Source organism: Alosa sapidissima, chromosome 23 (genome assembly GCF_018492685.1).
Source record: "Alosa sapidissima isolate fAloSap1 chromosome 23, fAloSap1.pri, whole genome shotgun sequence".
NCBI classification, from domain to species: domain Eukaryota; kingdom Metazoa; phylum Chordata; class Actinopteri; order Clupeiformes; family Clupeidae; genus Alosa; species Alosa sapidissima.
Window position 1 is genome coordinate 10,229,698 of NC_055979.1, and position 25,308 is coordinate 10,255,005.

Genomic DNA, 25,308 nt, shown 5'->3' on the forward strand with positions numbered 1-25,308 from the left:
GATGGCATATGTCCTCCATGGAAAAAATAAATCTACCGCCTTTAAATCAAAAGATGCCCATGCTGCACATGGCTGATGCTTTATAAACTTTTTATAATGTGTTTTATGACCTTCAATAGCCAGGGCTATTCCTATAGGGTCTTGGTCAAATTTGACCAAGCATGTGTCTTGGTCAGATGCATCTCCGTGGGCTGGGGTTTACGTTATCCATATGATGTGCATCGGTGTCTCTTGCCTGGTTAGGACAGGGCGTGCATAGACTTACTTTGAAATATTGCTTTTTAAGCATTGGAATATAATTTTACTTTGCCGTAATGCAGCCTCTGCTCAAGTTCCTTCCACCCCTCTCTTTTATGGCCTCCTTACACCAAACAACTTTGACAAGATTTGGGAAAGATTATTGAAAGATTGGAGTCTTTTGAGTTTGAATGGGGGTCATTAAAAGACTACAATCTATCAAAAGTAACCGAATGTTGTCAAAGTGGTTTTGGTGTAAGGGGACCATTACTTGATTTATTACGAGTCCATGGAAATTATCTCTGAAGGTAACATAATGTTCTCTGTTTCAGTTTACAGGGGCGTAATCGACGGTACAGTCGGAGCGGTAAGGTGCGAGGGGTATATCTACATCACCGATTTGGACCTCATCATCGCGCAATATCGTACACAAGGGGCGATTATGCCGACAATTGTCAGAATATTATTTTCTCAATGTACAGTTTTTTTATTTGCGAGAAAGATTGACAGCAATTTATACCACTCTGCCCTATAACTATTAGTCATGGTGACCTGACAGCTACGCCAGCACAGCTACGCTACGCCACTGAGCCCTTTTTCTGCCAATATTCACTTTTATCAAAAAGTGATCAATTGTTAAGAGAAATCCGAGTTAAACTGCACCACAACTTTTGGTTATATCTTGCTCACAACGTGCAGCTGGGAATCGAACTCACGATTTTCTGGCTACTGTATGCTTGTCCAATAACGTAGCCTACTTACATTAACATTCAGCAGATGGCATTAAGGAAAACAATAAGCGCCTTAAAATCAAAGCGTTGATGCCCATGTTGCACATAGTGTTGACCCCCCCTCCCAAAAAAAAGACTAGTCTCCCCGTCGGGGAATCGAACCCCGGTCTCCCGCGTGACAGGCGGGGATACTCACCACTATACTAACGAGGACGACGAGCATACGAGAAGATCATTCGTAAAAAATAATTTCGTTTCACACGCATTCTTCTCTGTTTAAAATTGTGTTGGAATCGGTCATTTGAAAACGTTTAACAGGCACAATTATACATATCATGTATTGTTTTTGTTTACTTTCGTTGTCCATTGACCAAAATCCCCATAGCAAATCTCACACTTTATCAACGCAACAAAAGCACAGCATCTTGTGTCGCCCCATATTGATAAATGTGCGCAATAGCCTTTTCAAGTTCGCCCACAGATTTAAAATGTGATCCGTGACAGATTGGTACCATATACAATGTAAATCGACTGGTAGGAGAATTCTTATTACATCGTACTGTAATATTGGGTGCTTGGCGATTTTCAAAGGAAAAAATAGACCGAGAAGAAGAATGAGCGTGAAATGCCATAGGAAAATAGATATAATATTCTCTGTCATCGTACCTATGGCAAGCCCTTTTAACTTTTAAACGCTTTTTTAAAGTTTGACTATCCGTAATCAACATTGTCTAGCTGTTACATTTTAAAATGGTTTGCCATATGATTGTGTCTCTATGCATTGGTGGTTCAGTGGTAGAATTCTCGCCTGCCACGCGGGAGGCCCGGGTTCGATTCCCGGCCAATGCAACTTTATTTTTTGAAAATGTATGTTATTCCAATACTTGTCTTTCATTTTCTTGTCTTTCAACTTGGCTTAATCGATTACCACCAATATTAGAGCAGTATGATAATTTTACTGGGACACTGTCAAGCCTGCTCAATGTTGCGCATGGGTGACAGAGCCCTCATGCACTAGCGCCAGCGACACCACAAAACAACAATATAGATGAATGAACAATAAATACGAATCAATGGCAAGCTGTCGTCTCCGCTGGAGTTCGCCTAAATAGAATAAACTTTTTAGAGACTGCCGCCGATATTTAAACAAAACTGTGCAACAGCGCCAAAACGCGTAGCGGCCAAAAGTATATTGCATCAGTAGTGGTTTAGCACTACCATTGGAAATTAATGGGAAATCGTTTAGGGCCGTTTAGCTGAATTATTATCGGCTCCCTAGCATTGGCCGCAGGAGGCAAGGGTTCGATTCCAATTTCCGGCCAATGCAACTTTATTTTTTGAAAATGTATGTTATTCCAATACTTGTCTTTCATATAGGCTTCATCGATTACCACCAATATTAGAGCTGTATGATCATTTCACTGGGACACTGTCAAGCCTGCACGGTGTTGCGCATGGGTGACATGCACTAGCGCCAGCGACACCGCACCACACAACAACAATAGATGAATGAACAATAAATACGAATCGATGGCAAGCTGTCGCCTCCGTTGGAGTTCGCCTAGATAGAATAAACTTTTCAGAGACTGCCGCCGATATTTAAACAAAACTGCGCAACAGCGCCAAAACCCGTAGCGGCCAAAAGTATATTGCATCCGTAGTGGTTTAGCACTACCATTGGAAATGAATGGAAAAGCGTTTAGCCCCGTTTAGCTGAATTGTTATCACGAGCATGGGCCGCAGGAGGCCCCGATTCGATTCCCAGGCAATGCAACTTTATTTTTTGAAAATGTATGTTATTCCAATACTTGTCTTTCATGTAGGCTTCAAGATGAATTATTCTCTGCTCCCGAGCATGTTTAGTCTATGTAGATGTTGTTACTACAGCGTGGAGTCGAAATTCGTGGTCTAAATATGCTTTAGATATGTAAACAGAACACCTGGTTCTTTAGTGTGTGTTAATGAGTAGCCTACACCACTATCAAACTAGTACAGTGATAGGCTATTATACCATAGCAGAATACAGAATGCATTATATGTGATTTAGATTATTTATGTGTTCTTCTTGTAGAAAATGGCATCTGTGCCCCCCTTTAGGTTTGAGCCCTGTCCTCCAAACTGACCCTGTGGCCCTTCACTGCGGCGACACTGGCTCTTGAGTACCACCAGAAGGGGACCACTGCCTGGAAGATCAAGAGGGCCAACAGGGTGCACATAGAGGCAAGGGATACAGTGGCACTGAAAGGACGCAACCCCAGAGCAGTTGAGTGTGAGGTGCGCAGGCTGATGAGTCGGGCACTGATACAGCTGTGTGAGCTAAATCCAAGGACACTCTCCCAATGTTAAGTCAAATGTTTTAGCACAATGGTGTGTTCATATTCATTTACCTGCTTCAAGGATTGTGCATAAATGGTGACATTGAATTATTTGTACAGGTCCGTCAGGACACAGACGGAGAGGACTGTGTGGGCACCTTGACCAGGCGCTGCAAAACGGGCTCAGCAGTGGCGGCGGGCTCAGCAGTGGCGGTGTATCATCTGCCAGCATCGGCAGGTTCAGCATAGGCGGTGTATCATCTTGCAGCAGCGGACCCAGGGCCCAGCAGCAGTGGCTGTGTATCGCCTGGGAACAGTGGACCCAGGACCCAGCAGCAGTGGTGGTGGATCATCTGGCATATGCAACAGGCCCGGCAGCACACACCAGTGGGCACAGCGGCGGCAGTAGCAGCAGACCCAAGCGGCAGTGTATCATCCAGCAGTGGTGGCAGTGTGTACAGCGGTATCAGCAATGGACCAAACTGTAGTAGTACCACCACCTGCACCACCTTTTCCCACACAGATTCTCGTGAATCGGCCCCAGCACAGACTGCGACCCCAGCAAAGGGCGGGGGCGCTCCTCGTACCTCTCCCTCTCTTAATCCTCTCTCGGACAATGCCATGTCTTTATAGAGATGATTTTATCACACACACACACACACACACACACACACAGTCTTTATAGAGATGATTTTATCACACACACACACACACACACACACACACACAGTCTTTATAGAGATGATTTTATCACACACACACACACAGAGACACACACAGACACACATGCTGTCACGCACACAGGCGCACACACAGACACAGACACACACACACACATGCTTTCACTCACACACTCACATGCACACGCACACACAGGCTTAGACATGCACGTGCACACACACCGCACACACAACGCACACGGCTACACGCACAGACACACATGCGCACAGACACACACACGCACACACTTTGCCTTCTTCAGCTTGTGTACACAGACATACACTCACACACACACACGCACACACACACAGGCTTAGACATCTATGTGCACACACACTGCCTGTCACGCACACAGGCACACACACACACACACACACACACACGCACAGACACGCACACACACACACACACGCACAGACACACACACACACACACACACGCTGTCACGCACACAGACGCACGCACAGACACACACTCACACTCAAGCAGAACACGGTCAGTCCTTCTGGAAGACATTACTTTAATGATAATTAAACAAAGATTAAGAGAATAACTGGAGAAGTACTCTTCCTCTGCACTGTTGCATTATATTATTATTATTATTATTATTATCATTATTATTATTATTGCAGTATTTTACTGTGCTAAATTGAGCAACATTTTCTACCATCAAAAACGTGTTATATAAAATATTAAATTATATTTTACATTTACAGTGGGAAATTTGTTTAAAGAATAAATATTTCCAATGCCTTCCACTATTTTTTTTCTTTTCATATTTCTTAATGTTCCTGACGGGATTCGAACCATACCTTTAAAGTAAATAATTAAATAAAACTGTAAAATAGATAATGATATGCACAGGGCAGAACAAAGCTTCAATCTGATTGGCTGATTGTCCGTTACTATTCGCAACTGGCCCCCGGGCCCGGGTTCGATTCCTGGCCAATGCATCTTTATTTTTTGAAAATGTATATGTTATTCCAATACTTGTCTTTACTATAGGCTTCATCGATTACCACCAATATTAGAGCCAGTATGATCATTTTATCGTGGACACTGTCAAGCCTGCACGTTGCGCGTGGGTAATGGTCTGACGGAGCCCCCATGCACTAGCGCCAGCTACACCGTGTTGAAAGTGTTAGTTGAAAATGGATAGAAAATGGGATTGACATGCTGAAAGTAGGCTACAGATATTCAAACGACCCTTTTCACCTGGTAACGTTGGAGAAAATGGAACTTGAGCATGGATGACGATAAATCGCCATGGGAGGATGCGATATAGCCTATCTTCATAAAAAGGCCTATGAGTCAACGACTCAATGTAGGCTAGGCATATGTTTACATCATAGGTTCTCAAAGTGCGGCCCGGGTGCCAATGGCGGCCCGCGGAAACATTTCTGGCGGCCCGCGATAACATCTGATAACATCTGTAAAACTGTTAAAAGTGTACAACTGTACCGTGTGCTTTGAAAAGAATGAATCTCTGTTTAGTGGCCGTCAGGTTTTCCTGTGGTGCTTTGGTATCTGGAATTGGCCCTGAATAAGGCCTGTTTGTTCTAAATAAGTTTGTACTTGAAATGGACTGCAACCAGAACAGTTATATCCCAAATATGTCTGTTGAGGGTAGAGAACCCAAGGGATTGTGTGTGCATTGCAATTTTTCTAAAGATTTTCACAGGTTTTGCCAGGTTTAGCCTCAGTTATGAATTAAAATGTGTTTAAAGCAATAAATATAAACTGTAGAGATGCAACCTGGTCATCAAAATTATTACAAATGGAATTCCAGGTTTTTTCTTCTTTTTCTCCCCCCGCCCCTTTGGGGGCCCTCAGTTCAATGTTGGGTTCCTGAATTGGCCCTCACCAATCAAAACTTTGAGAACCCCTGGTTTACATGGACAATAATATTCAGATATTAACCGAGTTAAGACCATATTCAGAAAACGCTGCCATGTGACTACGAAACGTGATGTAGCCTACACTCAAACTTACCTTAAATCACCCCTGAAAACCAGAGCCGGACAGTAATGGAGAACATTTACTTGAGTACAATTCTTGAGTACAATTTTGAGGGATCTGTACTTAGTATCATTTTTGGGGAGTACTCATGACTTTACTCAAGTACATTTGAGAGGCAAATATTGTACTCCACTACATTTCTATCCATAACCGTGAGTACCTAGCCTGACGAGCCAGACCCACATTAAAATGTAGGGTCTGGGCACTCACCGTTCGCAGTACTCAGTCCGAGGGGCGGGATAATCGGTTGTCTTTCAAATTCCCTCTGCACGCAATAGGACAGCGCTGAGTCCCATGCGGTATCCCACCAGCGGAGCTAGTTGGCTAGTTCAAACTTTTGCCAACTTAAAACAAGCTTAACTCGTGTCACACTGTTGGCCAACAGCAACATCCATCTTCTTTGTTTTCAAGTAGCAGGGAATTCAAGCCAAACCGTTGCAACTCTGCCATCAATCATTATGTTAAGCCCGCCTAACGACTCTATACACGATTTGATTGGCCTGATAGAAGTTTAATTTTTCGAGCTCACAAGCCAACGGAGAGTTGCTAGACTAGCCCTGGAAGCAAATGTAATTTGCTGCCGCTAGGGTGCGTCTAGATTTCTAGGCTAGTGAGTACCCGTTACTTCTTCTAAAAAAAAGGAAAAAAGAAAAATCTCGGAAACCCTCAATTTGTTGTTTTCCTCTCAAACGTGATTGCATTGTGCAGGCACCACTGATTGGGACAGCCTATCAGCAATCACCTTCAGCTTTCCGCCAAAGTCAACTCCATGGTCAGATTTAGATAAGAGACAAAACCATGGACGAAACAATGGATGAAGACGCAGCAGGTCCATCCCGGGAATGTGCCAACCTGTGGCCCCACCTCGCCAGACTATTTCAATTTTCTGAACAAGTTAATTATAGTTTTTGCTTCAAGTGTTTCAATTACAAAATAGTATAGTATTTGATATACGTATTTTATAATATACTATAAATACTGCCCATCCCTGGCAACATGGTAAAAAGATGAAAATGACTTGATTTTACTTTCAATTCCTTTTACATTCTCCAAGGTATTAACATTAACATTTTTCATAACTCCAAGTAGGACGTTTCTGTACATGAATGTAAGCACTGTGGCAGTAGTAATGCAATATTTAGAAAATGTAGGCTACTCTTGTACTCTTGATACTCAAGTACTTTTAAAAACAAGTACTTCAGTACTTTTACTTAAGTAGACATCTGACTGTTGTACTTTTACTTGTACTTGAGTAAAATTTAGCAAAGGGTATCTGTACTTTTACTCAAGTAATGAAGCTGTGTACTCTGTCCGCCTCTGCTGAAAACATACCAAAACCACTTACAGTTTTTCTCGATTGTTTTGATGCTTTTGTCAACTGTGACATCACGTTCTCAAAACAGTAAACACTTAAACACTGGCCAAACACTTAAAACATGCTGCAAAAGCAAATCTTGCCTTCCAACAACACATCCTGTCGTCAAATTAGTGTGTGATTTCAATTAATCATTACACACTTGACAACAGAGGCGATTCTAGACCTAGAGCTTTGCTGGGGCACAGGCCCCCAACTCCCAATACATTAAAAAAAAAAAAATAATAATAATAACTGTGCGCGCAATATGAAATAAATGACTAGCCTGATTTGGACCATCACATATCTCCCCTAGGTCACAGATATCCTCCTCCATACTCTGAATAGTTTTACGTCTAGCCCCCATCATGTCCTCATCCGTTTCTTGCCTGTCTCTCTCCTCCTCCTCCTCCCCCTGCCTGGTACTGGACTGCCCAACCTGTGCTCTTTCTCCCCTCTCTTCTCCCTCTCTTCGACCTTCTTCTCCTCCTCCTCCTCCAGCACTCTCTCCCTCAATTGTTGTAGTAGCCACTATCCAGCAACATCCAGCAGCCACTATCCAGCAATATCCTTATTTAAGTTTGCCATTAAACCATTGATCAAATCACAGCACTGGCTATTACCAGCATAAATGTTAATGTTACCGTTAATGTGGGCAAAATTATCATACCTCCCTCATCCTCCTCACTGTTCCTCTCCCTCTGCCTCTGTTCAGGAAGAATTTTCTGATGTCCATCTCTGAATAGTTTATCAGAAGGCTATGTTTAGTTTTACAGTAGGACAGCTTCACAAACAGTATAGGCTACTTTTACAGGACTCTCTCTACAGTATACGTATAAATTACTTATAGGCCTACTTATTAATTGTCCGCATGTGTGCATGCAGCCTAAGCATGGTGTGAGTGTGTGTGTGAGTGAGAGCACAAGCTGGTAAACTGTTGCTAAATTTAGGCTACAATGAGCTAAGCATTGAAAAACAGATGCTAGTAATGTGGGTAACAGCGATCAACTTGTCATTTTTTCTGTCAAACAAGTTGTGAATTTGTTGTAACATTAAACAGGGGACGACTTACTCTGTGCTCAAAGTGATGTAACGAGCTCCAGCGGATTCCACAGCATATATGTGTGCAGTACAATGAAACACTCGGAAGAATCATGTGAACGATTTTCATTAGTTGTTGCGTTCAATCTTACCCAGCTACAGAGGTGCTATTTCCTGATTGGCTATTATGGCCCCTTTCTTTATTCCTTTTTTTTTTTATTGGCTGGTAAGTGATTATGATTAAAGCAGGCACAGAGATGCGCTCATGAATGCCGTTTCCAGCTAGAGCCACGCTAGAATTTTACTGGGGCACTGGAGACTTTTACTAAGGCACGTGCCCCAGTGAATAAGGTCTAGTGACGCCCCTGCTTGACAACAAAATGCAAAATATAGTTCTCAAAATGAGCATTTTTGTCTGTTCCATTTCTTTCTCATTTTTCTGGTATCAGAGACTAAATGTACTGAAAAAAAAATACTTGTAGGCCTATTCACTCCTGCCAAGATGTTACTGTATTGACATGTAAGACTTACAGTAAGCACAAGACAAATTTCATTGAACTACATTGAACTTGTATGTCAAATTGTCAAATGTATCAAAGATTCAGACTTATGCAAGGAATCTACCAACTGTGAAAATATGTTTTCCTTTTGGTTAGCACGGGGAAACCAGTTTGGGGACTATGAATGACAATTGTGTTAACTGTTTTGCAAAAATGTGTGAGAAAAACTGTAAACCCAATGAAAATGTGTGAACACATTCGCAAGAGATAACTTCTGCTGCAAAGAAAGTGTTCATGAAGACCAGTGTTGTAATATAACGGAGTACAAATACTTCGTTACTGTACTTAAGTAGAAATTTCACGTATCTGTAGGCCTACTTTACTTCGCTATTTAAATTTATGTCAACTTTCACTTTTACTCCACTACATTTCCTAGATAAAATGTATACTTTTACTCCGTTATATTTCCACTAAGCAACTTCGTTACTCGTTACTGAAACATAAAATTAGAAGAAATGTGTGCGACTGCAATAAGGGAGGTTTGGCGAATCACTGCTCCTAGATTGCATTACGCACGCTCCGCACTCTATTTCAGCGCTTGTTTGTTGCTAAAGGAGGAGGACGCACAACTGAAACCGCCATGGAAGCACGAGCACCTACTGGAGGACCTCCCATTATCATAGACGACCACCCAGATGATAGTGGTGAACTCGGTGAACAGGGTAGTGGTGAAGATAACGTCATACACGCGTGGCCATATTTGCAAGAAATGTTTCTGTACATTGGCAGCTTTCTGTGAATCTGAACACTCCACTACGTTTGTCTATGTTTTCTTAAAGTAGGACACATTCCACATTCTGTGCATGACACCAATGCAATGCCTCTGCATGGGTTGTAGCCTACGTGAGGGAGTTCTCCCCTTTCAAAAAGAGTTGGTTGGGTCCATATAGCCCGTCTTTTCCAAAAAGTTTTCTCAGATATGGATAGCCGAGCCGGCCCTACAATAGACACAAGCGTCAGGAAGGATGGATGGTAGAAAGAGGCCAGGAGAGACTGAGCAGCAGATCAACCAGTCGACCACTGAAAATGATGAGCCCGAAATTAGTGATGAGGCCATGACTACAGGGACAAGTAGAGATGATAAATTAGTTATTTAATGTGAGAAAGAGCAATTACCCTACATGATAAACCTACCGTAAAACTCCAAATAATAGCCCGGGCTTTTATTTTCCCAAATCGCCAAACTGCACCGGCTAGTATTAGAGACAGGCGTCTATATGAGACAGGCCTTTAATTCCCTTTACACAAAACTTTTCCTCTGCAAAGGCTATCTGTTGACAATTACGGATCATCATTCATTTAGTGTTGAGATGTTGTTCATTGAGTGAGATACAGTAAGATCCAAATAGCGTGGATAGCCAGAACAGATGGAACACGTTTTAATTAAACATAATCTACAAAGAGATCGTATCACACTGAAAGTTCATATTTTGTCACTAGCAAATAGCCTATATCGATCCTTTGTCAAATACGGTTGCATTATCAGCCCTGACCAAAACCATTCAGGAATTATTTATGCAAAAGTGGAACATGCTTAATGTTTCATTCTCCCTCCTTTTCAGCACGAATGAAACAGCATGAGAGAGCATGAACCATTTTGTTTCTCCCGTTTTGTATTTGCCAAATTTGACAACGGTCTACATTCAAATCATAGCCTACTTCCAGGCACGCGGTAACATATTTTTGACCAGGGCCGGGTGCTGAATAACAAAATAATCATGGATGTCCGACGATTTCTTCCCCAGCATATGATTCGAATTTAGACAGCTAAATACGCCATTTCACCGCCGTGTATGAGTAGGTCTATCCGCAAATTTTAAACACAAAGGATGAATTGAACGATTACAAAGTCGGACATATAGGCATAGTTCATATTGGAAAAAAAGTTATACAATTTGGAATTCTAGCTTCTCCCCACCGCGGTCTTTTAATGGCATCTAATCATAACGTGCGCAGTCTGCGCCATACTTAAGCCCAAATCACACCCAAGATTCGCAATGAGGTGAGCAGCAACTTGATGCAACATTCTAAAATCTTGCAACTGTGACCAGACATGTGAATGCTTTGCGACGGCTTGTAACGACGTGCAACATCTAATTCGCACTGCTGTAACCTCCTTTCTGTAACGGTTTGTGTCATTGCGAATCTTTAAACAGACGATCTGACGGGTTTTAGAAGATTAAATACAACCCGAAACTAAAAATCAGACCAGGCCTCTACTGGAGACCGGCCTTTAACCCAAACCTGTAGCTGCACACCAGGCGTTTAAAAGAGACAGGCGTCTACTCCTTTCGCTAGACGCTGTAAAAGCGTTTGACCGAATTGAATGGGATTTTCTTTTTTCTGTGTTAGACCGATTTGGATTCGGCAGGAAGTACATGTCTTGGGTCAGTCTTCTTTATGTTTCCCCATTGGCTTCGGTCCAGACTAATGCCTATAGGTCAAAATATTTTCCCTTACGACGTGGCACGAGGCAGGGGTGTCCTCTCTCTCCTCTATTATTTGCACTTTCCATTGAGTCCTTGGCTGTTGCTCTACGGTCACTCAGTGACTATCAGGGAATGGTCAGAGGAGGGAGGGAACATAAAGTCTCGTTGTATGCAGATGATCTGCTCTTATATATTCAGGACCCTCTCAAATCCATTCTTAATATTATGTCTGTTTTGAAAGCGTTTGGCAGGATCTCTGGTTACAAGCTGAATTTGTCTAAGAGTATACTGTTCCCCATAAACAACGCTGCCCGTGTTACAAAAATTAAAGATCTTTATATTGATGCCATTCTCCCTTCTTTTGAATCACTGCGTAGTAAGCTTAAATTGCCTCAGACTCATTTCTTTCATTTTTTACAAATTCGTGACTATATAAGATCTAATACAACTTCTTTTCCTAATGCTCCTGCCCCTACACAGATGGATTCTTTGTTTTCAGTTGATCCCCCATCTAGAGGGGTGATATCATATATGTATAACCATATGTCTAGCCAATTAGATGTATCCCTTGACTTTTTGAAATCTGCATGGGAGGAAGATTTGGGCATTGACTTGACAGAGGAACAGTGGGTGGGGGCACAGGAGGGAGTGCATTCAGCATCCATTTGCACCAGACATGGGCTCATACAGTTCAAGGTGTTGCATCGCTTGCATCTTTCTAAGGTCAAGCTTGCTAAAATGTATCCTAACATTGATCCTCTATGTGACCGTTGTGGGGCATTTCCCGCCTCGTTGGGTCACATGTTCTGGTTGTGTCCAGAGTTATCTGATTTTTGGAATTCCATATTTAAAACCTTGTCTGATGTTTTTGGCTGCAGAGTGGAACCTGATCCAGTGTTAGCTCTATTTGGGGTACTGAGTGAGGACAGTCCTTTAAAAGGACCTGCCTCCACGGCAATAAGGTTTATAGTTCTCTTAGCACGCAGATTAATTCTGTTGAACTGGAAACAGACATGGCCTCCCACTCATACTGCATTGATAAATGATATTATGCAACATCTCAGACTGGAAAAACTGAAATATACTCTTAGAGGTTCGATTGGGAAATTTTATAAGACTTGGCAACCCTTCATAGATTACATAGAGTCCAGGCATTCCTCTTAACATTTGCTACCCTTATTAGGTTATACTTTTTTAATTTTAATTTTAATTGATTATGATATGTAGCGGCTCCCTGTTGATATTAATGTTGATTACTGTTTACTGTTTTGTGTGTCTTTATGATTTTGTTGCATGGGTGTAAATGTGCATTGTCAGTATGCTTTATAACATGTATGTGTGTATAGATATGTACATGTGTGCAGACATTTGTGACGGCATGCACTCAGACCACACTGTTTGTTTGTTAACTTGGAAAATCAATAAACAGAAGTATATATATATAAAAAAAAAATCCAAACATTAAAGCGTAACTTTCGCCAAAAAAAAAAAAAAAAGAGAGACAGGCGTCTATAGGGACTCGGTGATTATTTGAAGTTTTACGGTATATGCCTTGTTTGCTCAGAAGAGGGTGTAGTAAAGGAGTAGGCTAAATCACCAAACAACAATATAGCCTACCCATGCAAAAAACATGTAGCCTAAACAATAGTTCAATATGCCTCTTTGTGGAAGCGTGGGAGAGGCTACATTTCAAAGGCTTTCCTTCTTTCTTTCTTTCTTTCTTTCTGTTTTTGTTAACTTGTGGAATATTTTTTGTTAACTTCTCAGTTGAAGTGAATTATTATATAACATTTACACATTTGTTGAACCATGGTACTAATAAAAAACTACAGGATAGTAAGAGCTGAAATGTTGCTTCATTTATCCAATTTCCACCACTATGGAAAACGTGGGCCGGTCTTGGGCCTGAAACTCCCGGGCACTGAATTCTGGCAACTTTGAAAACCAGCTTCTTTTGAAGATGAACAGACACCTTTTCAGTTTCAACTAATGACTGGCATATTAGTAGCTGCTTGACATAGGTGGCCTGTGTGTGTGTGTGTGAGAGAGTGAGATGGTGGTCTGGGGAGTGAGCAGAAATGCTCATACCAAATGACCAAAATGTTCTCCCTACCAGCAGGTCATTTTTTAAAAAAAAAGAAATAATTAGTTTTATTAGTAGTAAATAAAAAGTTATTTATTTTTCATGTTTACCTTAAGTTCATACAAAAGTGAAATTTCTGTTTCTCTTTTTTTCTTTGATATCAGCTCTAAAAATATGCTGTTTGTTCTTTGAACTTAAGAGAATTGTGCCTGAAAAGTCGTAGAAAATAATGTGATTTTGATTTGATGAGTGAGATTAAGAAGATATGGGAACCCTGAATATGTTTTATGCTTTACTATAAGAAAGCCAAAATAAAGTTCACAATAAAAGTTCAAAATAAAACCGCTTGCTTTTTACTTTTACTTCAAATAAGTACATTAAATATCAGAAAATTACTTTTCATACTTAAGTACAGTATATATCAGATACTTTAAGACTTTTACTTAAGTAATATTCTAAAAGGTAACTTTCACTTCTACCAAAGTCTTTTTCTAGTATGATACTTGTACTTTTACTCATTGCTTTCTAGTACTGCAACACTGATGAAGACCAAGTGGGTCAAAGCAATCGAGAAAAACTGTATTGCTTTATTCTGAATAAGGTCATAGCCTACTCGGAATATGAATGTCCATGTAAACTAGATGCTCCCGAGATGGAAGTCCTTTGTTCCCGCAATCAGACTTTAACAAGAACGGCTGACTAATGCTAGTATAATGGATTATAAGATAATATATTAAAGGTAACACATGAAATAATGAATTCATGACGTAGTTCTGAAATTACGTCCTGTCGTGAGGAAGGGCAGGTTCCATGGTGTAATGGTTAGCACTCTGGACTCTGAATCCAGCGATCCGAGTTCAAATCTCGGTGGAACCTACGAGTAGATTTTTACCGTTAGTAGCTACCCCTACTCGCAGGTCTTGTCAGTTTATAGGCTACCTCTGCTGTTCACATAGGAATTGTCTGTAGTAAGACTGCTGTATACATTAAAGGTGTGACGACACCACATATCCAAAGGGTTACAAAGCCATTGCAACATAAATAGGGTAATGGCAAAAATGATAGCAAAACTAACATCCTACAAATGTAAGGCTGAAGTACGCATGAACTAGCTGCATTTCTTTCTTTTTCCACTACTCAGTCATCAGACCCCAGAAAGAAGTAGGAGGTATTAGTAAAGTGCCCCTGCAGATGTTTTATCCATAAAACTAAAAAGAAAAAAACTGGCCAGCTCAAATTTAATTTCAGTGCATATGCATATAGGATGGACAGCTAGAGGAAAACAGCTGAATTTGACTCAGAGTGCCGTGGACCTTGATCAAGTAGGCTACTGAACCTTCCACAGCGGAATTTATCATATTGCGAAAGTGATGTTAATTACACATGACCATAAAACGTAAAAAAGACATATGTAGAAGTCAGCCATCCAAAGCTGCTCCGTTCATTTATCAATCCATCATTTACAGTTCAGCCCGAGTCTCTAGTTTGAGGGGTCCTTATGTCTACCTCAATAAAGCCCTTTGTAAAGCAGCCCTGAGAAGAGACTATCAGAGTTGCCAACTTTCAAGGCTGATATACAGTAAGGGGCGTGAGTGACAAAGATTGACCACTTGACCGATTTCTTTCAGGCCAGCTTGGAACGGAACATAAAAGCAAGCCCCACCCTGAAATACATGAGAGTTGGCAACCATGGACAGTGACAGAAGACACTAAGAGACACTAAAAAGCCATCAGTTAGCAAGCACGGAGCTGACCTGTTCTAAAACAGTTTTAAAACTACTTAAACGTAAGTGTGACTTCTTTTTGTAGTAAGAATTTTGACTTTAATTGTGTTCCATTTGGGAAAAAAAAACATGAAAATGTACAAAAAGTAACATTCAAATTTTACACATATTCAAAAAAGTAATTAAAATAAAAGTAGCTTTGATACAACAGAATTGCTTTAACTATTTAGATGACTGTAAATAGCATCTCACTCAGAAAAGGAAACAGAGAGAGATGGGATATACATATAAAATCATGAGACACAGGCATATGGTGGACTTACAGAGAGAGAAAATAACCATACAAAAAATATGTAATTACATGATTGTTTTGCCACATGGGGAAATTTCTTCAAGTTACTCTTTAAGGTATGACAAGAGAATACTTTTTTAAAAAAGAAGTAAAAACTCTTTACGCCACATTTGGGTTATCATTCCATGTGAAGTAATAAACTTAAAAAAAAACAATAATAATAATTAAAAAAAAAAAAGAGTGGGTGCCGAAGCGGAACCACAAGACACATTCTGTTGACGGAGGCCCGTAGTGACAAACAGAACCTTCTTTCTTCAAAGACAACCCACTTCACTCCCTGAATCCCCTTCTATGATAAGACACATACACACACTCCCCACGTCACTGATGTGTACCATAATGTTCATCAGATGCATACACACAGATTCGTGCACACAATCACACAGACTCACACACCGACCCAGCCACCTGCACACACAAACATTTAGTCTCACACACTATCACACTCATTTCATCTTTACACTATTACAGATTGAACAAAAGCCAAAGAAAAAAAATACATGCAATTCCAGCATTATATACTACAGATTACGGTACAAAATAAGGCATTTCGTTGAGTTTTGCGTATATATATATATACGTGTGTATAAATGTCTGTGGGCCTGCTTATGTTTCTTTTCATGAGTACAAGGAATGGAACATTATAATGTCACTGTTTTTGCACTGCTTGTAAAAAAGACTGCTATTGAACATAGACGGATAATAATTCTTTTTTAAAATATATATTTATATATATTTATTATATATATATAAAAATCGATAGTGAAAAGCCGGTGAGCTGTGAAAGGGGAGGGGGTGTCAGAGTCAAGGTCACTCCATGACTTCACTGGCAGATACTGTGACGAGTTGGAGGGGAAGGTCGCCACTGGATAGGAGGTCTGGGGTCGCACCCTGCTGCAGATTGGTCAAAATGAGCGTGGTCCCGGCCCCTGTGATGATGCTGTCCCCAGGGGCGTCGGTGTCCGCTGAGCCCATCCCGGTTCCTGCACCTGATAGGCTCTTTTTGTTCTGGTGAGTTTTAATGTGTTTAGCCAGGTGGTCGCTCCGCATGAACCTCTTCGAGCATTCCGGACACACAAATTTCTTCTCCCCTGTCACAGAAGCAGAGCACAGAAACACACATGATAAGAAAACAACGATACATCTGTTGTGTTTATGTTTACAGTGCTTAGCAGACACTTTTATCCAAAGCAACTAACAAAAACAACATTACATTAACATTAAAATGAACAATTTAAAGTACAGTCAAATCTAAAAAAATAACAATATTAGTATTAAACTAAATACAATAACAGTATACAGTAACCATAAACCAACTAGAGCCCGACCAATATGGGATTTTGAAGGCCAATACCAATATCGAAGAGATTCAAAAGCCGACAACCAATACATCGGCCGATAGTCATTTTTAACCAAAACAATTTAAAAACATCTCCCATAACATTTTGATCAAGGTGTGACATCACATTATCTGTTTAAATAGGCCTATATAAACTATCTGGTTTCCTAGAAAGGCTCTTCTTATACAGTATTTTTTAAAAATGAAATAAGTAGTGTATGGTCTTTTCACCTTTGATAGGGTAAAATGAACAGTGGACTAATTATGGATAACTGTGGATAACTTGTAGACCATAAAGGTAAGAGTTCATTGTCCTTACGTTTAGCTGTGTTTGCTTGTTTGGCTGCATAGCATGCTAGTTTGTTTGTTAAACAGTGAAATTAAGCTATGTTCACTAATGTCCAGCCTCTAAATGTTATGTGGCTAACAGTAGTTATAATGTGATAATGTAACCAGATTCCCCTATTCCGCCTCACTGCACTGGTGCCGGAATGAATCGTTACGCCAAAATGTCTACCCTGCCTGGTGATCAAATTGGCGAGACGCTTCGTCCTGCCGTTCCGCCTGGGTGTGTGTAAAAAGGAAAAGTGCTCCGCGATAAAGGCACATACACGGAAAATTCAGCAGTGTAAAATGGGCTAATGAAGCATTTCTGCTTTGGATCTACGGTTGACCAATCACAGCCTCTGCAGCCAAATTCAAACAGCATTATTTTATGGGCGTCACTCGAAGGAATCAATCCTGAGTACTTGAGGGTGAGACGTTTCTTCTTCATAAAGACGCTTCTGGATGTTTAGCTGAGAACAAATTCTGTTGAGCATTAGCATCACATTATTAGCATCTTTATCATTATAGTGTCAGAGCTGAGAACAAAGTTCATCTGACTTCTAGCATCATAATCCGTTGTTTGATAATGTCAAGACGAGGGCTCATATGATTTACTACCGTAATTTCTTTTGTAGTTTTCCTGAAAGGGACAGAAAGGGAACATTACCCTACAATTTTCATGCTTCAACTTGTAGCAAGTTAGGAATTTTTTTAGATTTTTTTTTTTTGAGCTACTTTTGCCTTCCCCTTGACAAAACTTTTGTTTTGTGTTACCACGCAATACTTTTGCGTTTTAAGCCATGCCGGCCAGCCCGAAGGCGTGAAAAACAGTGTGTGGGTTTGTGTACAAACCCCTTCATATGTTTACAAGTACACGTTATGTGATTAATACCGTGTAAAAATATATAATCATGTCATAGAAATGTGGTGAAGTTGTTTAATAAGACAGAAAATAATGAATTTTAAACAATGGTCTATTAGGACCGTTGATTTTCTGCCTCCAGACGACCAATGTGACCGTCTGTGTGAGGTGTGTAAAAAGAGCACGTCAGAGAGTTGTGTGTACCCGTACGTGTAAAAGAGTGTGTGTGTGTGTTCTCTCCCATGTGTAAAAGAATGCGTCTGAGAGGTGCGTGTGTACCCGTATGTGTTCTCCGGTGTCTCTGCAGCTCGTCGCTGCGTGTGAACCTTTTGCCGCAGAACATCCAGTTGCAGACAAAAGGCCTCTCTCCCGAGTGCCACCTCAGGTGCGCTCGCAGATGAGACGTCTTCCCGTACACCTTCCCACAGCCCGGAATGTGACAGATGTGCTGCTTCTTCTTGCCCATGTTCGACCCTCTGACACACACGCAAACATATACAGTTAAGTATTACTGACAATTCAGATCAAACAAAGAATTCAAGCCAGTGTCTTCTGCTGAAGAATGCAGAAATTGTTGTTGCTGTTGAGGCTCAGAGTGGGAATGAATAATGAACACTTTATCAAGTTTCTCCATCCTCATCTCTCTCTCTCCTACTCACTTCCTCTCAGCCTTTTCACTGTTCTATCATAACAAAGGCAAAAAGCCCTCCAAATAAAAGAGAACTGTCATGCAGTCCAAGAGAACTTTCTAGGCTAATGTTAGAAGAGCAAGTAAAAACTCTTGAGAGCCACAGACTCTGAAACAGATTGGATCTGTTCCCCACTCACTGATTGCCTCATTCAGTCCAAAGTCAGTCAGAAGTTAATACATCATTCAAAGAATAAATATGAATGATTTTTACTCTGACTAATCAGACTAATCTGGCATTGATAACTCCAGATAAGTTAAATGAATAAGGCCTTGAGTTTGAGCCTTAGAAGGATATTCCAAATTTGTAGTTTAGTGACTAGCCCTATGGATTAATTTTTCTCACAACACAAAGCCTGAGCCAGAGTGTAACAAGGAGGCTACACGGGGCACGTAACTGAAGCATTCCGTTCATGTAGCATCTGCTGCAATAATCAGCTTCCACTATAATCAATGGAACTGGCTACACTAAACAGAACAGCGGCACGTACATTCGAAAAAGTCGTCGAAAACAATTTTCACACTCCTTGAACAGAGTGCTTTAGGCACTAAATCACATATTTGGAATACTCCCCTGATGTGCACCCCCCTGGAACACACAGGGCACCGATTTGGGGAGTTGATCAGATCCTATCCTATTCCCTCTGCTCCTGACTAGGGAGCTGTGCATCTAAAGTAGAAGCGAGTGAGATTTAGCAGACACTTGTATCCAACACAACAGGGACTTGCAACGCCGGGTTCAGGGTTCGAACCCAGGGTGACCCATTTCTCCACTATGCCAATGGCCATCTGTGTGTAACTGTGTGAATGAGGGCTTCACCTTCCTCCCGCCTCCTTGCAGTTGGGGCACGTACAGGCTACCCTGCGCAGCCTTTTGCCCTCCTGCCCCACGCCCTCTGAGTCCTCGTCCACCAAGCGCACACGGAGATTGGACAGGTCGTTGGTGTTGAGGGTGGAGTCTCCACTGAGCTGCCATTCTTCGGAGTCAGGCTCCTCCTTTATGTGTATATCTGATGGAGGCAGTAATACAGACAGACAGACAGACAGACAGACAGACAGACAGACAGACAGACAGACAGACAGACAGATAGATAGATAGATAGATAGATAGATAGATAGATAGATAGAGAGAGAGAGAGAACAGACAGGCAGAATTAGACACATTAGAAAGTGGCAAAAACAGAGAAAATTGACAAGCGAAAGTGTAATAAATTAGGAACACAAAAGCTGACTGTGTGCGTGTGTTTTACCCTGTACTAGTGCAACACCCCCCCCCCCCCCACACACACACACACACACACTTCAGTGCTAAATTTATACTGGCCCTGGAATGTAGGTCCTCTGTGGATATTTTTAAACAGAGCTATGGCTAAGGCAGAACATTAACAGTATGCTAACAAAGACCAGATGGTACAGTATTAAAAATGCCAGCGTGGGAGTGTTTCTTTGTGTGGACTTGCACAACATACTGTAATCTAAGGCTGTGCATTGGAAGTCATTGGAATCGAATTTCAATTCCAATGACTATGAAAACAAGATAATCGAGTTATAAATCCTGTGCACTCCTTTACAGTATACAGTGTAACTGTTGTATTAATACTTCTAACATTATTTACATTAATTTAATCTTTTAGGGATGGCGTGTCCTCCTTAATCATTTTAAATCATGTTAAAGAATTGTGTCATCAATATTGATAATGCCATAAAATCGAGCATCCCTAATGAAATCCTCATATAAATGTAGAAAGACTGTCTACACAGGACATACAAATAAGTGAAACGACTTCATAGTACAGCCCATGTCAATTTATATGAAAATATGAGGATGCATTGTGTGTCTACATTCATGTAAGATTTTGAGGCACCCACTAAGGAAGATGATTATGAGTGCTAAAAGCAACTCTACGCATGTAAGTATGCACACTTTAGTTTCTTCAGAAATATCACACATACAAACTCCATTGTGTGGTGTGGGTAGCAGTCAGCTGAGGTAGGTATGGATTCGTCAATGTGGATACTCACATGCATGCACCATTAAGTCCCAATTTAGCCAATAACTCAATAAAATATATCTCAAACTAGACAAAACTACCCCATTCACACACATAAATAAAAAACAAAAAACAGCAGCAAATTTTAATGATTTCCATAAGTCCATAATGTGTCTCCCTGAGTGTGTGTGTTGTTGATACCTGAAGGGCTATCTGTATCTTCCTGCTGGAACTGGGATATGGAGTTGACGGTGACTGTCTGCAGGTTGGGTATCTGTCCGGCGTTGGCTGTTCCCTGGCCCAGCGAGAGGGTCTGCACGGGAGCCAGTGTGATCTGGGAGGTCCCCGTGGCCCCCATGCCGTTTCCGGCGGCGCCCGCAGGCAGCTGGAGGTTCTGCAGGCCCTGCATGCCCTGCACCTGGAACGTCTGCCACTGGATCTGCCCCGTGGGGCTGACCGTCTGAGCCTGGATGAGGAACGTTCCGGGGTTGATGAGCTGGACGCTCTGGAGGGTCTGAGGCGCCGTGGTAACGCCGTCTGCTGTCTGGACCTGGATGAGCTGCGGCTGCTGTGTGGACGCAGTGGTGACCTGCAGCTGGTCCTGACCAGGCGTCAGGTCACTGCTGGAGATGGCGATGTGGTTTTGCTGGAGGTAGGCCTCGGCCGTGATGGCTCCCGACGGGTCCTGCTGTCCGGCGGAAACGGCGGTGGCCTGCGTGAGCACGCCCGTGCCGTCTATCGTTTCGGGCAGCGAGGAAGACACGGAGGTCACCGAGGAAGACGAGGTGGAGGAGGAGGAGGGGAGGGAAGTGTTTGGCACAAACATGTCCACGCCACTGTTGCTACCGTCGGCCAACACCATGTCCCCGCCCCCAACCTTCTCCGCACCGTCACCGGGCGCCTCGGCCCCTGGGGCAGTCATGATGAGCTGGCCGTCGGCCGTGACGCTGGCTGAGATGGCCTGTGCACCGGCCAGCCCCAACGACTCCAGGTCCAAGCTGCTGATGGGCACGAAGGTGATGTTCCCCGGCAGCCCCATGGGCATGTTGGCCAGCACCTGAGCAGCGCCTGCCTGCCCGCCAAAGGTCGTGCCCGTCAGCGACACGCCCTGGATCTGCTGCGCCAGGCCTCCCTGGCTGCCGTCCGCCGGAAGGATGTGGAGGTCTTCGAGCTGCTGGCCCGCGCCCGTCCCGTCCCCAACGGTCACTGCCGCCGTCGTGGTGTAGCTGAGCTGGCCATCGGCCGACTGGAGCTGGGGGATCACTTGGTACTGGAGCCCGTTGGTGCCGCAACCGTCACCCGTGCCCGCCGTCACGAAGATGGGCTGGCTCTGCATGCTCTGCAGGGGGAGCATGTACTGGCCATTGGAGGACACGACGCCAGTGGGGATGTGCACCACGCCGGGCTCCTCCTTCACTGTGGTGACAGGGGTCAGGACCTCCCAGCGGTCTGAACCTGTGAGCTGGATGGATGTCAAGTCTGTCGTCTGGGGCAACACACACACGCAACAAAAGATTATGGACTGACAAGGAGCTGTGTCCCCTGGTCATCAATTTACAATGCACTGAATACCCATGTTGATAACTGTGACCAAAAGAGTTATGTTCCTGTACGGAACACCCAATCCATATTGTGCAATGACAGGTGTTGCAGGCATGCATCAGCAATACCAGAGATGCCATTCTTTGTTTATAGGTCAGTGCATCATCAAAATTAGTCTGAAGCCATCATTATAAGGAAAATAGAGCTGCATAATGATGCTTAAACTAGCCAAGAAAGGTGTTAATAACTCTCAAATTGTGAAATGAACTATACACTAATAAAAAAACTCTTTCCTCCACAGAACAACCAACAGATGCTTTGGGCACAGTTTAGCTAGTGATCCTTTTTTATCAATGTCAATGTTTCTATAATCATTTCAAAGCAGTCATGTAAAATGATTCATGCACCAGTATGTCAACAAAGCTTCATTTCACATGTGAATCTGCATAAAAGCGTGGATTAATTAGACACTCCATATCGATTCGTGTGAAAACATTACTACATACATGCAGCGCCAAGTATTTACAGAAAATCCATTAACCCATCATTATGCTTATGCATCATTGCGGCTTTCAATTACAGTATCAAGGAGACTATAAACAATTGGTTAGAAAAACACTTTGAAAATCATTGTAATGCACTCAAAGTGCCCATATGTTCAGCTCAAACAGTAGTAGCTAGGTACTTTGCACAGTGCAGTACATAGAGACTACAATTTAAAGCTCCAGGGCCTCCCTCATAGGGGTGGTGACACTACCAACGGGGTCCTCCCCTAACGAGGGGGTGACCCGGTCTGACCGCAGGTACCACGGGCAGAGGCAGCAGTGGCGGTAGCGTCCTACCCACTATGGGCGGGTTTAAATTGAAGAAAGTGGGTGGCCGTTAGTCCGGAGGCTCACAGGAAGTGTTCGACTTTTCCCCCCTACATCATATTTTAAAACGTGTGAACTTCACAAAAACACCACGCATTTGTGGGACATCCGACCGAAGAACAGGAGAAGAGAAACGGAATGAGAGATACCTGGTCCTGCCCGCCACTGGCATTCTGCAGAAAGTCGCTTTGACTGCTGTCCACGTCCAAGGCAGCCATTTCCTCCTGCTTAACTGGCTGTTCGGGGGCTAAAGACAAACAGGGAGAGGGAAACTGAACAGAACAAACAATTTTCCGCTAATTGCATCCAGCAAGCTGGCGAGTAGAAGGAAAGTGAGGAGAAATATGTTGAAACTGTTCTTGTAAACATGCAATCAAAAATTAGAAAGGATTGCTCAACGGTTTCAATATTTCACTTTGTTAAAGTGTTGCTAGCTAGCTGGCTAACCAACTGCTAGTTGAGCTGCTGAAAAAGATTAAAGACTTAGCTTGCTTGCTAATGGTAGTGCAAACTCACCGGTGATGGTACGCTTCGATCGGGTTAAATGTTACGTACCAGTCATCGCGTGCAAGGTAAAAATCGGTAGAATAAATGTTCATTTAAACTCCAAACATGATTGCTTTAATCAAAGGCGGGCTCCGAAGGGGTATTCGAGTTGATTTTTTCTATTTTGATTGACGGTGCGGGAAACACAATAGGTGGGGCTTCCAAGCTTGACCGTGAAATTTGCGTCACGTACAGGAAGTCCCGCCCTTCTTCTTTGCTACAATTGGATACATGTTTTGATTGCACAAGTCCTCATTCGTGTGAAGACGTGTCAATCCTTTTTACGGCACCGACATTTCCTGTTTGTTGTTCACTCGAGAAGATACAAAATAGCTGGGAAACTAGTGTTCCTACACTGGAATTGTTCTCATATGCCAGGAAGTTACATCCACCAGCCCACGATCCATAGCCATTAGCACTGCGGCCATTATAACTCAGAGTCAGTGTTGCAATCCCACTCTCTTATTGTTGTGCAATATCAACAGACAAATGACTTATGAGAAATGACTCCCAAAAGTTGGTCAAAGGTTTTAGAGTTAGAATTCGCTTGGCCAAATTGAAGCCAGTTTAGTTTTATGGCCACAATTTACTCTTTTGCTTTTGAAAAGACAAGTCGCATTCCACCACTTTCACAGTTCAAACGTGGCACTTTTAAGGCCATTAGCCAGCCTTCACGCTAGATCAGTGACCTGAAAGCAGTCTGTGATTTTGATTCCGCTAAATGTTTTTTGCTTTAGTCCTCTTTAGTTCTTAGTTCAGCTTGAAATTATTAAAGTTATTCAAAGTAGAACATAGAGCTTGATATGGAATATTAATGTATGTACCCCATCTTTTGTGTTTGTAGCCACAATTCGTTTACAACCTTAATAGGTAGTCATTTTTGTCATCAGTATCATTTAATTAGAAACTAACGCAAATAAACCATAGAAGACAGCTCACGTCGGCCTCCAGCAGGCCTAGCCTACCCATTTTACTGAAAAGCTTGAAAAGACAAAATAAACACATTGTTGCAAACAATTTATAATTTAGAAATACACGTTTTGAGCATAGTGGATCATGCGAATGATTATACAAAATGGAGAATAACAGTTATAGTGTCCATGCATGCATCTGTCGATGCAGCTTCCTAAGAATGTTCTTATGAAAAATATTTCCTGACTCATTCTGATCAGTTGCAATCTGTCTTAAATTCTGATTAAATATCCAATTGCAGCGATTGTCTTGAGGTGAAAGTCTGATGGAAAACCTCTTATTGGTGGCTAAAGTTCAGTGGAAAAGGGTAGAACGTTTTTGAAGTGGAAAAATGAATGTAACGTTTGCTATTGATATCGCTGTTCTTGTCAATTAAATTGCAGACTTCTGTGGTTAAAATTACGTTTCCCTCACTAATGTGTTCAAACTGTAGCCCCAATGTATGCAATTCACAATCCAAAGTAAAGATGAAATCGCACCATCATGCCTACAAACCCGTTGTTTTTCATGATTGACACTACATCCGCATTAACTTATGCTGCCCTAATTTGAGTACAGCTATTCAGATGTTTTGTCATGTACTCATAAGTCATGACATTCTTGG

At 42.2% G+C, this 25,308-nt stretch overlaps 1 protein-coding gene and 3 non-coding genes across 7 annotated transcripts; 2 read left to right on the forward strand and 2 right to left on the reverse strand.

Annotated features, from left to right (window-relative positions):
• Window positions 1–1,109: 1,109 nt before the first annotated feature.
• trnad-guc lies at window positions 1,110–1,181 on the reverse strand. Its single transcript has one exon. It is a non-coding gene; the product is annotated as a tRNA-Asp (tRNA).
• Window positions 1,182–1,746: 565 nt separating this feature from the next.
• On the forward strand, window positions 1,747–1,817 carry trnag-gcc. Its single transcript has one exon. It is a non-coding gene; the product is annotated as a tRNA-Gly (tRNA).
• A 12,476-nt stretch (window positions 1,818–14,293) lies between these two features.
• On the forward strand, window positions 14,294–14,365 carry trnaq-cug. The gene has a single exon. It is a non-coding gene; the product is annotated as a tRNA-Gln (tRNA).
• Window positions 14,366–15,295: 930 nt separating this feature from the next.
• On the reverse strand, window positions 15,296–23,925 carry LOC121698696 (transcription factor Sp3-like). 4 transcript variants are annotated; one of them, XM_042080998.1, is made up of 6 exons: window positions 23,742–23,925; window positions 23,336–23,433; window positions 20,974–22,258; window positions 19,602–19,791; window positions 18,373–18,569; window positions 15,296–16,656 (listed from the first exon to the last, which is right to left on the reverse strand). In XM_042080998.1, exons 1-6 carry the CDS (start codon window positions 23,746–23,748, stop codon window positions 16,376–16,378), a joined length of 2,058 nt encoding a protein of 685 aa, XP_041936932.1. In that variant the 5' UTR covers window positions 23,749–23,925; the 3' UTR covers window positions 15,296–16,375. The 4 variants fall into 4 exon arrangements, with proteins under 4 accessions (XP_041936932.1, XP_041936935.1, XP_041936934.1 ...); XM_042081001.1 differs by having other exon boundaries at window positions 23,336–23,458; XM_042081000.1 differs by having other exon boundaries at window positions 23,336–23,458; window positions 23,703–23,925.
• Between the last annotated feature and the right edge of the window lie 1,383 nt (window positions 23,926–25,308).

Excerpts from the sequence above, each read along its gene's own strand:
- LOC121698696 (XM_042080998.1), bottom strand. Across the intron at positions 19,792-20,973 it reads AGATACAGATAGCCCTTCAG|ATATACACATAAAGGAGGAG; the intron begins GTATCAACAACA and ends TGCCTCCATCAG. Across the intron at positions 18,570-19,601 it reads TGCAAGGAGGCGGGAGGAAG|AGGGTCGAACATGGGCAAGA; the intron begins GTGAAGCCCTCA and ends CGTGTGTGTCAG.